General features: G+C 45.7%; 1 protein-coding gene across 1 annotated transcript in view; it reads left to right on the top strand.

Annotated features, from left to right (window-relative positions):
• The window catches only part of TRPA1 (transient receptor potential cation channel subfamily A member 1), a 1,042,932-nt gene that overhangs the window by 892,900 nt on the left and 134,053 nt on the right, over nt 1-15,979 (top strand). Inside the window, exon 24 of the mRNA XM_069220348.1 lies at nt 1,148-1,277. Within this exon, the coding sequence (XP_069076449.1) occupies nt 1,148-1,277 (130 nt within the window). The remainder of the gene's footprint in view (nt 1-1,147; nt 1,278-15,979) is intronic.

Below are 15,979 nucleotides of genomic sequence, written 5' to 3'. Positions count from 1 at the left end.
TTCCCGTGCAAAAAATGACTCTAATGCCTTAACGCCATATTTATACTCCCGTGCAAAAATGGTGAACGGGAGGGAGGAGGGGTCAAAAAATGGTGCAAAGCTTGCTTTGCCACATTTTTTAGCTCCTGGGTCAGGGCAAGCGTTAGGGGACCTGTGGGCCTATTTCCATGGTGGAACCCAGGGGCACCCCCACCCACACCAGAGGAACTGCAGAGGATAGGGGACCCCTTCCCAGGTAAGTACAGGTAAGTATTGCATTTTATTTTTTTAAGGTACCATAGGGGGACCTGAAATGGGCCCCAATACATCGCACAGGGTGCAATGGCCATGCCCAGGGGACCCTTCTCCCCTGTGCTGCCCATTGGGGTGGTGGGCATGACTCCTGCCTTTTCTAAGGCAGGAGCCATGTGGCATGGTAGGTTTAGCACCATAAAATGCCAATAATCTGGTTAGAGTCATTTTTTTTACTCTAACCTGCCTAAAGTCATTTTTTGGTGCTAAACCCCATTGTTCTAAACCGCCAGCCCCACCGACTAAAGTCATTTTTTTTACTCTAGCCTACCCTTTGCACCGGCTTGCACCATTCCATAAATATGGTGCCCGGCTGGTGCACACAAATGGTGGAAGCCGGTGCTATATGTTTTGGTGCACAACTGCCTTAGTGCAGTTTTGCACCAAAAAGTATAAATAAGGGCCTAAGTCTGCCTGGAAAGACCCTGGCTGGGCGCTCTGGCCAATCCTAATGCTGCTTTTATGCAGCGTTAAGATTGGCCGCAGGGCAGGCTGGGAGCCTGTGCTTACCTGCCGTGACCAGGAAAGAGGAGTGGTGCGGCGGTGGAGCAGGTACATTTTTATTTTTTTGTAAAATTAAATGTTTTTGTTCCCACTGCCGTGCACCCCATGCCCCTTTACCGTGCAGTGAGCCGCGACTGGAGAGGTGCCTTTCAAAGGTTTGACACTCCTAGTGATTTATTATTGCTCCATTCACACCCTTGTGCTCTTCACTGAATGCTAGCTAAAGACCTGAGATTGTATGGTTTGGAAGTAGATGCTTGTAAAGTTGGTTCCCATTTTCTGATGCTATAAACATGAATTGTAATATATGAGACAGTGTGCTTATTTTTACATATGTGAATATTTCCTCTAGGTTTGAGAGTTTTGGAATTTACATAGTTATGTTCTGGGAGATTCTTCGGACCTTGTTGCGGATTGTAGTGCTGTTTTTCTTCCTCATCTTGGCCTTTGGACTCAGCTTCTTCATTCTCCTATATCCACAGGTATGTGGGCTCATTTGTTGAAACCTGTTTTATAGAAATGTATGGAACTTACGCCACGTCCAATAGCCAGCAACCAAGGCTCCCAGCTTCTAATGACTTCTTTCTCATTTGACCAAAATTGTGTGATGCTAGGCAAATTACTTCATCTCCCTGTGCCTTATTTACATATTTCAGAAGCGTTTTGCTAAGAAATGGATCAGTATTAGACACAAGGTAGAAATGAAGACTGTTCCAGTGGCACTCCACTTCTCAATTTCTGCACCCTCATTTAAAGGTTGCTAGGTTGGGCACAAGTGGCTGGTGGAGCAGAGGTACATCTTGGTCTCCCAAAACCACAGCCCACCTACAATATTCAGAGCTCTCAGTTTGATCAATGAGAATTTTTCACCAAAATTGACATGGCTGTAGCACTTTCATACAAAACCGCCAATGCCAGTTAGTCTTCATGCTACAATGACATGATGACTTGATTACCATGTTTTTTTACATGTTCTAAAGACAAACCCCCAAAGCTGAGATGTGTTTTAGAAATGGTAAAATAGTGTTCTTGATGCCCTGGGAATTGTTCTCTAAGCATGTGGGGCATGTTGCAACAGATTCACAAAATGCATTTTGTAGTATATAAAGTAGTACTACAGTAGCACTACTCACTGTCTACAAAATGCAATTCACAAACCTAGTAGTGTAACTTTCCAACTCCATCTCTCCTATCTTTTCAGTGGGGAGACCTTCACACATATGAGCTTACTACTTATAATGAATGAGGTTTGGACCAGGGAGAGTAGCTGGAAAAAGGGGCATACTTACTCACACAGCAGTTTAGGGAGCAATATATACCCACCAAAAAAGAGTAAGCCCGCTGCTACACAATTCTAAAAATTTTCCAATCAGAAAAGACCCAAAACAGTAGTAGGTGCGCTCCAGTTCAGCGTGGGCTAAGTCCAACACCACAGATGGCCAACCACTGGTACTCCAACAACCCTCCAGAGACTATATTGGAGGTGGGATGCAAAATGAAACCCCATCCGAAATAATGTTAATTTAAATTATTTAAACTAGTGAAATTGAATTTAATTTAATGTAAGAAAATCTAAACAGAAAACATATACATATTATTTTATTTTTAATAATGTAATGAGAGTTCAATGAATAAAAAGAATATGGATATGAATATGAATACAAATTAATGTACTATTATTTTTTATTGAATTAAATTGAATTGAATTTCCTTTATGTTGATTATAAAAAATAATCATAAAAGTACACAGCATTACAATTTACATAATTCAAATGATGAACAATCAGACATGTTAAAAAACCATTAAAAGCTAAAAAGAAACATGGCCATATCACGACTATGGGTTCTTAAATAAAAAAATCATATATTCTGTCTGCAGAAGCCATAAAAATCTAAGGCTGAAAGTTCATAATCTTGTTCCAACACAAGGCATTTTTTTAAAAGTTAGAAACTGCCAGTGCAACCATGGAATCATTTAGCAGTTGTAAATATAAAAAAGGAGGACGATATTGATAAAATCCTTTGGTTTTAAGAATGGGCAGAAGAAATCTTCTTCTAAGTGAATCATAAAAATTACAGAACTAGACCAAGTCTTCTAAGGTCTGGAGCGAATAATTTTTTTGGGCAGCGGGCTTATATTGACCAGGCGGAAAGCATAAGTTACACCGGATAGAAAATGGTCTGAACCTGGTGAGAAAGACTCTTTCCCATGGGTTTCTGACAAAGGAAAGATAGGGTTCTGGGCCAAGAGTAGAATACAAAAATAATCAGGGCCCTGGCTGACATACTGCCCAAGGCCACATTTTCTCTACTTTCACTGAGCTGCGTTAATGGCAATTCCTTCACAGTCTTTTTGTCAGCCTGTTTCAACACTTCTGGATTAAAAAATAATTCTACACACCCCGCTGATAAAGCTAAAGATCTAATATAGTTAAGCCATGGGATTTTAAGGCCTAAATCACAACTGAGGCAGTCCTCAATTACTTTCCTTACTTTCCTAAGTTGCCATTTCTCCACTCCAGACAGATATCCACAATATCATAGGCACAATTTTTGCATGATCTTCCGTAAAGACCAGACCCAACTTCTCATGCATAAACCGGCTTGGACTAGCCAGTCCCACACCCAATAGCTTTCTGCAAAAACAATTTTCTTCGCGCTGAATAGATATACAGTTAGAGTACCCCCAGATTTCCGCGCCATATAATAGTACATGTAAACATTTCATTTTGTAGAATTACAGCAGTGGTAAAACAGGCTTGCTCCCAACTAAACGAGCAAATCTAAAGAGCGCCCCACATGGCTGGTCAAAGCGCAGACAGTGGTTTGCGAGACATTTGGTCCACATACAGTACTCATCAAAGGTGACACCCAGATATGAGAAGGATATGAGAAGGAGGGTACCCTTGTTATCACCTGATCCTTAATTAAGATCAGTCTAAGTTTCGGGTTCCGCTTCCCACAAACCATAAAATGTGTTTTAGAGTTGTTAACATCCAGTTGCAGGTCACCCATAAAATCAACAAACAGATCCACCAGAACTTTAAGACCATTCCATGTGCTAAAAAGGATGACCGAGTCATCTGCATATAATAAAGAGGGGACAGGATTATTTTTGACTTTTAAAAAATCTTTGCCATGGGCTATATGTGAATTCAGGCCATTGATATATAATAAAAGTAGGATTGGTGCCATAACGCACCCCTGCCTGACTCCCGTTGCTAGTTTAGAGACATCGGAGCATTTCCCTGCCTTTCCAAATCTAACTGAGGCGTTAACATCTTGGTGGAGCGCCCAAAGGAAATTTACTAAAGTTTGGGGCAGCCCAAGAACTTCCAGGATTGACCATAGCTTTGATCTAACAGCCCTATCAAAGGCACAGCTCAGGTCCATTAAGGCCAGGTAGACAGCACCCTTCTTGGCCACCGCATATTTACCCACCAATAGATTAAGATTAAGGCACTGTTCCATTGTCCCTATACCCTCTTTAAAACCATATTGGGCCTGGCAGATAATATTATTTGCTTGGATCCATTCTTCAATTCGAAGGAGGACAATACGTCCCACTGTCTTAACTATGGAGTCCAGCAAGGAGATGGGGGGTAACATGCTGGGTCCTGTCTACACCCTTTTTTAAAAACCGGCACTGTTACTGCTGACTTCCATGAGCTAGGGATACCGGTTTGCATTACATTTGTCTATAGCGGAGCCCACAGGGCATTGTTTTCCTTGTATAAGTCCATAGGGACGCCATCCGGGCTGGGGGCTTTACTGGAAGGGTTTCCCATGATGGCAACCTGAACTTCCTCCAATTTAAAGTTTAAGCACAACAGAGAGGAATCAGCCACGTCCACCTCCACCAATTGTTTTCACTATCCAGTGAGTAGACCCTCTTGAAGTGGGCAACCCAATTTTGGGCAGGTATGGTGGTCCCTACAATGTCAGGGGAAGGTTGATAAGCAGGCTTCCCATTCACTGTACGTCAGAAGGACCTCACATCCCCGAGCTTGCAAGCACCCACTAACTGCTTCCACCTCTCTTCTTTGAGACATTGCTTCCTGAGTTTTATTGCCTCCTTGTAGGCACCCTTAGCTTCACTGATAGAATGGGGGTTCCTTGGGTGGTCCTTAAGGACATTGTGAAGGCATTTACTGGCAATACGGCAATTCTTATCAAACCATCCATCTTTATGGTCTTTTAACAGTACTTGAAGATCCAACATAATGGATCTGAGGCTTCTATTCAGAGACTGAAAATCAGCCGGAATAGCCACTGGTGGGGCCTCAAATAGTAAGAGGGAGCTAGAAAACAGATTCCTTCATCTCTTAACAACCTTCACCAATAGGATAGGGATCAAAACTTTCCACCAGTTGAGCCTCCTAGCTTGGCCTTTTGGAATCAGCCCAAACACACTTGGAGTCAAGTTCACAGTCCCACTAGCGGGAATAACCATTCTAGCTTCAATGGCATTATGGTCACTAAACAGTTGGTTGTGGATCATCCCCTTGGTAAAACACTCAGCAAAATTATTAGCAATAAAAATATAATCAATGATGGTCCCTTTTCCCCACCCAACAAAAGTGGGTTTGAATAAGTCACAGCTTGACACTCTCTCCAGCATATTACTGAGACTGGCACGTCTCACCAGCAGCTTGCCTCTAGGATCCGGGCATTCTGCGGAGAATACCCATTCTTCCATAAGTAGGGGATCTACGTCCAGAGGGGCCGTTCTCATCTTGGCATTAAAGTCTCCCGCTAAAAGGACATTAAAACAACCCAGCTTAGGGGCCACCCTCTCTTCCACGATCAGAAGTGCTTGAAATAGAGACCTGATCTGACACCCCAAGTAATAAACTGAGTTACAAAAATTTACAACGAAGAAATTAAACTTTTCAGAAACCACAACCTAAGATATCTGTATACCACTGTGCCTAAGAGGGACTGGAATAACTCGTAGCTGTGCAGTTATAAAATAATAGAGCCAAACCACCATTAGCTCTTGGCCCTTGTGAAGGAGTTGCTAATACAACGTGGGTCTCAAAACCCTCTACAGAAAACAACTCCTGTGCCCATGTTTCTTGAAGTAATATGATGTCGTACTGAGAGATGAATGTAATCCACTGATGGTCGGAGATTTTATTCCCCAGACCCGCACAGTTCCAGGAAAGGAAACCTAGTTCCCTGGGTGTGCATGTGGCAATTCCTTCCTGAGGGCCACAATCATCTGGCTTAACCCCTGCCGGAACCCCCATAGGCACAGTGATAGTTTTTCAATCTAATTCACCAAGACCAGACAGGGGGGTGAACCTATTTCTGGTGGGTATCGAGAGAGCAGAGCACAGCCCTAATCCCTAATCCAGATAATTAAAACCCCTAGCAACCGACGGGATGGTGGGCTTCTAGAAAAATCCTAATGGCAAAATCCTGATGCCAGGTCCCATCATAGAAGGTTGCCTGGCTGTGAAAATCAAACACCCAGCCATATCCGGGGTTCTACAATTAATTACCATGCAGTCAACCACCATGGACTTATTTGTAGGTCCAATCCACTCAACTCTTTGCACAAATAGTATATTCCTAGATTCCATGGGGTGAAAAGTAGTGTTTTCGCTCAGCCAGTGACAAACCTTATTCTGCAAGTTTTCAGTTGATTCACCCTGGGAAACTAAAGGGGGGAGACACCAGCTAATACTGCCATGTATTGGCACACTCAGGCAGCAAATTCAGACGGGGCAGTCTTCTGGATGGTGCAAATCAAGCATCCTTACCCCTGTTATTTCTAGGGACTCCCTCTGTGGATTGCCCTTGATTCACCATTTCCCTCCCAACTTCACAAAACAAGGGACCCTTTATAATACCTAATGAGGAGCCTGCAGCACGAGATTGTGAGGCTTGAACATTAGAAGGAGCTGAGGGCAGAACTCCTGAGAAAGGACAGCCCCTCACCCAAATCTAGATTACTAACTGCTTCTCTCTGCAAAAGACTATCCTCACATCTTCTTTCCTTCAGCAACGGGGACCCATGAGTGGTCAGCGCGGGTTCTGGCCTATTCAAAGTGGAGATCAATGTCTCCAATTTGGATAACCTTTCTAGGACTGGAGCCAGCCACTACTCTACAATGTTTTTAAGTGTATCCAGTACATGATCCCACTCCTGGCTGCCATCCGGGACCTCCATCTTGATACTCATAAAACCTCTTCTCTCTGGTTACTTGGGCTGTCGCTTCCCTTCTACTGGCGGGCCACTCATTTTGGTTATAGATGGGGTCTGTACTAAAGAGTCCACCAAGACTAGACTGACTGAACAAGAAGTGGAACTAATTGATAATTTCTAATTTGACAATGCAGGGATGTTATGCCATGTTCATTCTAGATCAGAATTTAGCAATCAGTGATTTAACTACTTATGTACTTCATGGGAAAAGTGCTACATTTTGCATGGTATTCCCCACTTGTCAGGAAAATTATGTATTTCCTGTATGTGGGTAGAGCCCTCAGTAGTCCCTCAATGTGCAATGTCTTTCAAGAGTGACATGTCTGGTAAAAGATAATGTGCTGTGTAGATCTGCATTTATTGCTTGACACGTCTGGTATATTGTTATATATATGAAAAACCATGCAATAAAATATGCCAAAAGTGAGCACTTGACTGCTTCAAGGCTCCATTCACCGCTGTACCATTACAGTCAAACATCCATTCATGACATTTTCATTGAACATTTGCATATCATGTTATTATAAAGAGTCATGGCCATTACTGTTGCCACTTGCAGAAAGTTTGAATTTGGTACTACAATTTTACATCAGCTATGTTCTGACGCACTATAATCAGATCACCTTTGCACATGATTCTTCTGTCAAATACCACATAAACTGCTTTCGAAAGATTTGGTGACATCGTAGAGTACGTAACATCTGATACCACCCTCCAATTTTGTTTTATAATCTGATCCCCGTGGCCATTTAAAGTGATGTATTAACCCAGCCATTCTATTGTTTTATATCTCCCTGTCTGGTCAACACTTAAGCCAGATAGAAAACTCGGCCCACTGCAGCATGTCAATCTACCATAATATTGTGATAATATGATACCAAGGGCCAGATGTAGAAAGAAATGATTTTTGTAATTGGAAGTTGAGAGTCGGTGCAACTCGCAATTTCCGAGTTGCACAATCATATGCAGAATGGTGTCTCAGACACCTTCTGCGAATCGCATTTTGCGACCCCCTTGCGATTCCCTGCACTCACAGGGATGGTGGCCTGCTGGAGACAGCAGACCTCCATGTGTGTGACTGATTTTTTAATAAAGCAGTTTTTTTTGTATTGCAGGCCTAAAGGAAAACGAGTTGCAATACAAAAGAAAAAATGAAACCATTTGGTTTTGTTTTTTCAGAAAAAATCATTTTTGCGACATTCACAAAGGGGAAGGGGTCCCATGGGGACCCCTTCCCTTTTGCGAATGAGTTATTACCCACTTGACATTGGTGCTGACTGCGAATTGCATTGCGACCGCACAAAGCAATTCTGCATCGCTGTGCGAGTCGCAAATAGGAAGGGAACACCCCTTCCTATTGGTGAGTCGCATTCCCATTTTGCAAGTCGGTACCGACTCACAAAATGGGAATGTGCATCGCAATTTTTGCAGTTTGCGCCATGCAAAGCGGTTTGTACATCTGGCCTCAAGTTATTGACCTTGATGCAAATTATACTAGCAGGAATGCAAATCAAATCACCCAAATGTGTGTGTTGTGGAGCCCAGGACTCAATGGACTTGAGTTGCCTTAAAGGTAGGTGAGGCCTCTTTTGCATCCTGTGGTAGAGATTGTGGACCGAAAATACAGCATTTTAAACTATTGTACCTCTAATATCATCCAAGGTAAACTGAAGAAGGTGAAATAACCAGTTTTTGGGAGGCATACATTAGATTCATTATTTAACCTTTATTTACAATAAATCAGATAGATATTATAGAGATTGATAACTGTTAGGGACAGCAGTTTACAGCTATTAGAACACAATTGCTCTCAAAAAAACCTAACTGTCATTGGTGATTTATAGCTTTGAATCATCATTGGGTACTTTAAAAATCACACTACTAGTTAACCAGAATGACTGAAACATTTTAAACTATGTTCAGTTTTGCTGGGACCTGGTCACCCCGTATGGGACATGTGGCTGATATTCTTTTGAGCATCCACTTCTCAAGCCAGATTGAGGGCCCAAATCCTGGGCCCCTGCAAGAAGGTACCTTCTGCAATACCATAAAAGTGCTCACCAAGCAGTTTTATGTACTAGCTATGAAACTATCAAGGATGTTACATATCAGAAAGGAAGGCGGCTCTAGTTTAGAACTTTTATTTCATTACCATGGATTTTTTCGTGTAATCTAAGGAAGGTTAATCTGAACAATGATTTAGGCCTCATTACAACACTGGCGGTCGGTGATAAAGTGGGGGTAATACCGTCAACAGGCTGGCGGTAACTACCGCCAAATTATGACCATGGTGGTGAGAACTCAGATAGACAGCTATTTTACCACACCAACCTCCAGGTAACCACAGCAGTAGCCACCTACAGCCAGGCAGAAGTCAATGTTCCGCCCACCATGTTAAGACCCTTGAAACCGCCACCTTTTCCTGGGCGGTACCAACAACAGCAAAAGCCTGGCAGAAACATTGTACAGAAGGGAAAAGACTTATCTTTGAAGACACAGGGAAAAAAACACAATGCCATGGAGCCTGAGCTGCAAATCTTCCCTATGATACTTTACGACCTGCTCCACAACGAACACCAACGACAGCGAAGACGACTACAGTGAGTACAGCCGCCTAGCACACAGGGGAACAGGGGGAGGAAAAAGCGAGTGACACAAACATGCTCAACACACCCCCCTTCCCCCAACACCATACACACAATCAGATGCAGTAATAAAACATATTGACCCTGCATCCCTCAGGAATAATGCAAGGACAACACCAATAGAAGAAAGTGAGTGTAATAATATAAATACAGTAAAAAATACGAACATTCAATCTAAAAGTATATACATATATTTTAGTTCAAGGGACACTGCCCTCAATGTGCGTGGGCCACACGGCCACATGACAAAGTCCAAAGCCCTACTTGTCTCTTCCACCAACACAGAGAGAACACTGCAGGGGCATCAGTTGGAAAATAGGCAGGCACCTCAGGAGGACGGAGAAGGTGGGGGCACCTCAGCTGGCAGTTGAAACAACACCACTGGTTCTGGAGGGGGCAACAAGTCCTGTGCTTGGTCCTGGGGAGTGCAAGGCCACAGTCTCTCAAATGGGTGACTTGTCCACATGCTCTGAAGGGGGCAACATGCCCTGTGCTTGGTCCTGGGGAGTGCAAGGGCACAGTCTCTCAAGTGGGTGTCTTACCCACTGGTTCTGGAGGGGGCATCATGCCCTGTGCTTCTGATCCTGCTGAGGATGGGGTGAGTGGGTGCCATACCCACTGGTTCTGGAGGGGGCATCGTGCCCTGTGCTCTTGATCCTGGGTAGGCTGGGGTTGGTGGGTGTCTTACCCACTGGTTCTGGTGGGGGCATCATGCCCTGTGCTCTTGATCCTGGGGAGGCTGGGGTTGCTGGGTGTCTTACCCACTGTTCCTGGAGGGGGCATCGTGCCCTGTGCTCTTGATCCTGGGGAGGCTGGGGTTGGTTGTTGTCTTACCCACTGGTTCTGGAGGGGGGTTCGTGCCATGTGCTTCTGATCCTGTGGAGTGCAAGGTCACAGTCTCTCCGCTGGGTGTCATACCCACAGAATTTGTAGGAGGGAGGCTGCACAACAGCCCATGGAGGCAGGTTTACAGAATGTCTACCAGCGGTGATGGCTGCTCAGTGGTGGTAGTGGTGCTGCTGCTGGTGGTGTTGTGGGGAGACTCCAGCCCCTCCCCTGCAGCCTCGGATGGCTGCTGACTGCTGGTGGTGGTGGCGCTGCTGCTGCTTGTAGTTGTGGGGGGAAGCTCCTGCCCATCCACTGCAGCCTTGGAAGGCTGCCCACTGCTGGTGGAGGTGGTGCTGCTGCTGCTGGTAGTGGTTGTGGGGGGAAGGTCCTGCGCATCCCCTGCAGCCTCAGATGGCTGCCCACAGCTGGTGGTGCTGCTGCTGGTGGTGGTTGTGGGGGAAGCTCCTGCCCATCCCATGCAGCCTCAGATGGCTGCACAACCATGGTTGTTGTTGGGGGCTCTGACTGAGTCCCAGCACCAGGCCCGTTGTCCTTTCCTGCCTGCTGGTGCAGGCCCCTTGCCCTTCCTGGCAGCAGCTGGGAATGGCTCCTTGCACTTCTTGGCAGCACTTGGGGCAGGCTCCTTGCCATTCCTGGCAGCAGCTGGGGATGGCACCTTGCCCTTCAGGGCAGCAGCTGAGGAAGGATCCTTTCCCTTCTGGGCAGCTTGAAGCAGGCACCCTTTCCTTGAGGATGCCTGGTGCCCTGGATCCTTTCCCACCACAAGTGTGTGTGGACACTACTGGGTGGCTGAGGTGCTTGCCTGAGTTTTAACCACCCTGGCCAGACATGAAGGATGGGGGGGAGGGGTAGGGAAGAGGTAAATGGAGAAGAGGAAAAGCTTCTTAGGGACATTGGGGCTGGAAGAGGGAGAAGGTTTGGGAGTGGAGGAAGAGGGAGTAGTTGTGGGAGCTGCCTGTCTGCTGTATTTGGGTGCAGGTGCATGGGCTGGATGCTGTTGTGAGGTGGATGGCTGTTCAGGGTCTGAGTGCTTGAGTCTGTGTACCTTGGGGGGGCAGACACAGTGGGAGAGGACACAGGGGACATGTGCATGGCTGTTGTGGTGGTGTCTGCCAGTGAGGTGTGTGTTCTGATAGGTGTGCTGGTGATGGTGGTAGTGGATGAGGATGTAGTGCATGCAGGTGTGAGTGTAGATGCAACTGGGAGGGAGGTGGAGGGGGCCACAGTGGAGGCAGTGGATGTTGGTATGTCTGCATCTGGATGGTGTTTGTGTAAGTGCCTTTGGGATGATGTGTGGTTCTTGTGTTTGCCTGTGCCACTCTTTTGTGTTGTCTTGTGTAAATGGTTGTCTGCCTGTGTGCTTGGGATAGGTTGGGGTTGAGGGGATTGGGAAGAGGAAGTTGGAGGGGGGGAGGGGGGAAACAGGGACAATGGCTGCCATCAGAGAGGAGGCCAGAGCCTGGATTGATCTCTGTTGGGCTGTCAAGACAGTGTGAATGCCCTCCAGAAATTCATTTGTCTGTTTCATTTGGGCTGCCAGTCCCTGGATGCATTCACAATGGTTGACTGCCCAACAGAGATGGATCACAGGAGGTCAATAGCCTCCTCACTCAGGGCAAAAGGGCTCACTGGGGCAGGGCCTGAAGTGCCTGGGGAGAAGGAGATGCCCACCCTCCTGGGTGAGCGGGCACGGGCAACTCAATGAGAGGCTGCTGGGAGGGCAGTGCTGGTACGGGGTGGTGGCTGTACCTGTAGCTGGGGTGGTCACAGAAGTGTCCGCCACCACCTGGGAGCTTCCATTGGAGGAGGTATCTGTGTCCAAACTGTCCCCTCCAGTCTCCGTTGTGGTGCTTCCCTTACCCTCCTTCACACTGGTGTCCTCACCATCGTGGCCTCTGCCTCCTGGGTCCTGTGGAATGCAGCTCCCTCCGTCGCCGGTGCCTCTGCTCCTCCGCCAGAGGATGCTAATGCACATAAGGACAGGATGACAAAACAAGAAAGTGGGGAGAGACAAAGAATACCCTTTGTCAATGACTGCAACAACACCACCTTTGGCATACATACGACCCTCACACACAGGGAACAGGCCTATGCACTGTGCAATTCACTAATAGTAACAATGCTAGCCACCAGGGCATGGGGAGAGACACATACCACCAACTGCAGCACACCTGGGACCCACACAGCCCTGCCCAGTAGAGGATGCCTACAAGCTAGGTAGGATGAATATCAGAACCCTGCCCAACATGGGACCTACTCTGCAATGTCAGGCCTGGCCTAGGGGCACCCACCGACACACATCCCCCACCCGGATACCATCCTACCATGCGTAAGTTGTAATGGTGGGAACTGTACTCACTCCCTTGTGGCTGCTGTGATGCCCTCAAGCACCCATCCAGCTCTGGATAGGCCACCACCAGTATGCGGGCCATCAGGGGGGTCAGGGTTCGATAGGCAGCCCTTCCTCATTGGGAGGCCATCCACAGCTGAGCCTCCACGGTCTTCCGTGCCCAGTATCTCAGATCCTCTCACCGTTTCGACACTAAGTTCTCCGCCTGCCATAGACCCCCAGGGTCGGCACGTCCTTGGCGATGGCCCACCAAATACCCTTCTTTTGATGGGTGCTGACTTGAAGAGAAATACACACAGGGAACGGTATTTGTCAGACCGTCCTGCTGTTACACTTATGGCCCACCATTCCCCTTCACATCACCATTTGCACACACAGGGCCCAGCACACAACCTGCATGCTGCCCAGGGGACATCCACCAACCCGCCTCCACACGAGGCCTTCACACACACACCACTCCATGCATTCATGCCCCATGCATCGTGCTCACAGTGTACTCACCTGGTGGTCTGGGGGCCCATTCAGCAGTCCGTACTGGGGTAGGACCCCATCCACCAGTCTCTCGAATTCTGCTGAGGTGAAGGCAGGGGCCCTTTCCCCAGTCACACGTGCCATGGTAGATTCCAGACACAGGTCACAGCAGCACATGCAGTGTAGGTCCTCTCCTGTTGAAGGTTGGGTAGAAAGTGAGACAACAGATAGAAAATGGCAGTGATTGTCAGAGTCACCAGATCCTCGGGGACTGCGCACGTTCCCAACACGTCCACCACTGAACAGCTCCAAGACTCTGATAGATAAATCGCAGAGGCTAAGACAGTTCAAGAGGGGAAGAGGGGATTAGGAAGGGAAACAGCTGGGAAGGAGACCTGTAGTAAGAAAAATGTTAGAACACACAATATGAAAATTATATCTCCTGAAATCAATACTAAACTATGATTCTAAGCATAGTCATTCTGAAAACATGAATAATCTAAGAATTAAATTTAAAATGACTAAGTTTCAAGATGGCCGGATACCTGTAAGGGAATCAAGATTGGATTAAATGAAAACTTTCTTATTGAAGTACTTTCCTTTACATGAGAATCAGAAAAACATTCTGACTAAATTTTAAACCAGTCATATAAATCCTTTTTTGAGAATGCATACTAGGACCATACAATATTGCATCTAGAAACTCTGATCTTCTGTGTACTCTTAAAATGTTTCAACACAAATTGTGCATATTGTCGATTCATATATATATATATATATGTGTATATATATATATATATATAGTAAACACCATAAAAGGATTGTGCACCATGAATAACACAATATGGATTCAGGAAAACAAATCACATAACTTGTCAACTCGAATATTACATGATAAATATCTTACAATAGTGGCATACAATAAACAACATGAATTAAACTCGAGGAGAAAATCGTGCGTCTTGCCGATTCGAGTGTCACCATGTAAAATGCCAAGAAATGGTAGTACGCAATGAATATCAAAGTCAAATCATCATTAAACGAATCGCACGTCTTGCCGATTCGTAAACCACGATGTAAATACCAAGAAATAACAGCTCACAATGAATAACAAGATCAAAGTACAATGAAACAAATCACACGTCTTTTGCCGATTCTTAAGCCACCATGTAAATGTCAAGACATGGTAGCGCGCAATGAACAACAAAGTTAAAACACCATAAAACGAATTGCGCGTCTTGCTGATTCTTAAGCCACCATGCAAATATCAAGAAATGGTAGCGTGCAATGAATAACAAGATTAAATTATCATGAAACGAATCACGCGTCTTGCCGATTCGCAAGTCACCCTGCAAATGTCACAAACACTCAAGCGCATATTTCACACGCGCAAAGTACTCTGTCAAATCCTAAAAGAATTAGGCCCAAGAACATGAGAGTTCTCGATAAGGGCATAGGGAGGCCAGCCCAACCACCATCTTACCGCCTAGAACAAGGATCTCCAAATGAAGAATGAAAGTCAGATGTCTGGAAGATCAAATAGGCCACCGGGACAGGAGCTCAGGACGTAGCTGCTGCTCTGCATAGTGAGCACTTGGAGCTGGGCTGGCTCCTTTTTATAGAGTCTTGGCCCAGCCCACAACCACACCCAGGCATGTTGCAGGGAAAGTCTCTAGAACGCCCTGGAAAGGGACCACACCCTGACACACTCTGAAAGCCTGCAGCAATACATTGCAAATTAACAGCATTTGTAAGCACATTAAAAATAAGTCTTCAGGATTGAACTCTGCAATGCAAAAGGTTAAACAACAACATATCAGCACAATGCATAAATTACGTTGTTTTGAGAGTGCTGGGTTTTTGCATTCTAGTCGCCAATAGAGTGCGTACTGCCCTGGTGTTGACAGTACTCCCCTCTCCCAGACGCGCTCTAGGGCCTGGTTTGCCTGGATTAAGACAATGAAAGCGTCTCACAAGTATTGGAGCATGAACATCAGATGCGGAAACCCATGAGTTACTTCCAGGACCATAACCTTTCCATGAGATTAAGTACCATAGATTACGCCCTTGTAGTTTAGAATCCAACACTTTCTTAACTTCATATTCTTCTTCTCCCTGTACTAGAACAGGAGCTGGATGAGGGTGGACCTTTTGGACTGCCCTTTTCAATAGGGAAGTGTGGAACACTGGATGAATCCGTAAGGATCAGTGCAATTGTAGTTTATAGGTTACTGGGTTGATTTGCTGAAGGACTGTGTAAGGACCTATGAATTTGGGGTTAAACATGTGCTTCTTCTTGAAGTCTATATGTTTTGTGGAAAGCCACACTTTGTCACCTGGTTGATATTGCGGTCCCTCACAATGTTTCTTGTCATAATGCCTTTTGCATTTCTGTTTGGCTTTTTCTAAATGCTGTTGAATCAGTTTCTGGGTTTGATGTAAATGCTGAATGGTTTCTGACACAGCTTGAGTAAGAGAACTTTTTTGGGGAATTGTGATGGGCAGGGTGTCAGGATGATAGCCAAATAAACCAAAAAAGGGTGTAACACCAATAGAAGTGTGGATTGAGTTATTGTAAGCTAACTCAGCCAACCAGAGCATACATGTCCAAGAATGAAGTGCCTTTTAAGCGTAGGCACATAGGTATTGTTTCAA

Source organism: Pleurodeles waltl, chromosome 2_2, assembly GCF_031143425.1.
Source record: "Pleurodeles waltl isolate 20211129_DDA chromosome 2_2, aPleWal1.hap1.20221129, whole genome shotgun sequence".
NCBI lineage: Eukaryota > Metazoa > Chordata > Amphibia > Caudata > Salamandridae > Pleurodeles > Pleurodeles waltl.
Note: the sequence above shows the minus strand (reverse complement) of the source record. Positions and strands in the feature narration are given on the sequence as shown.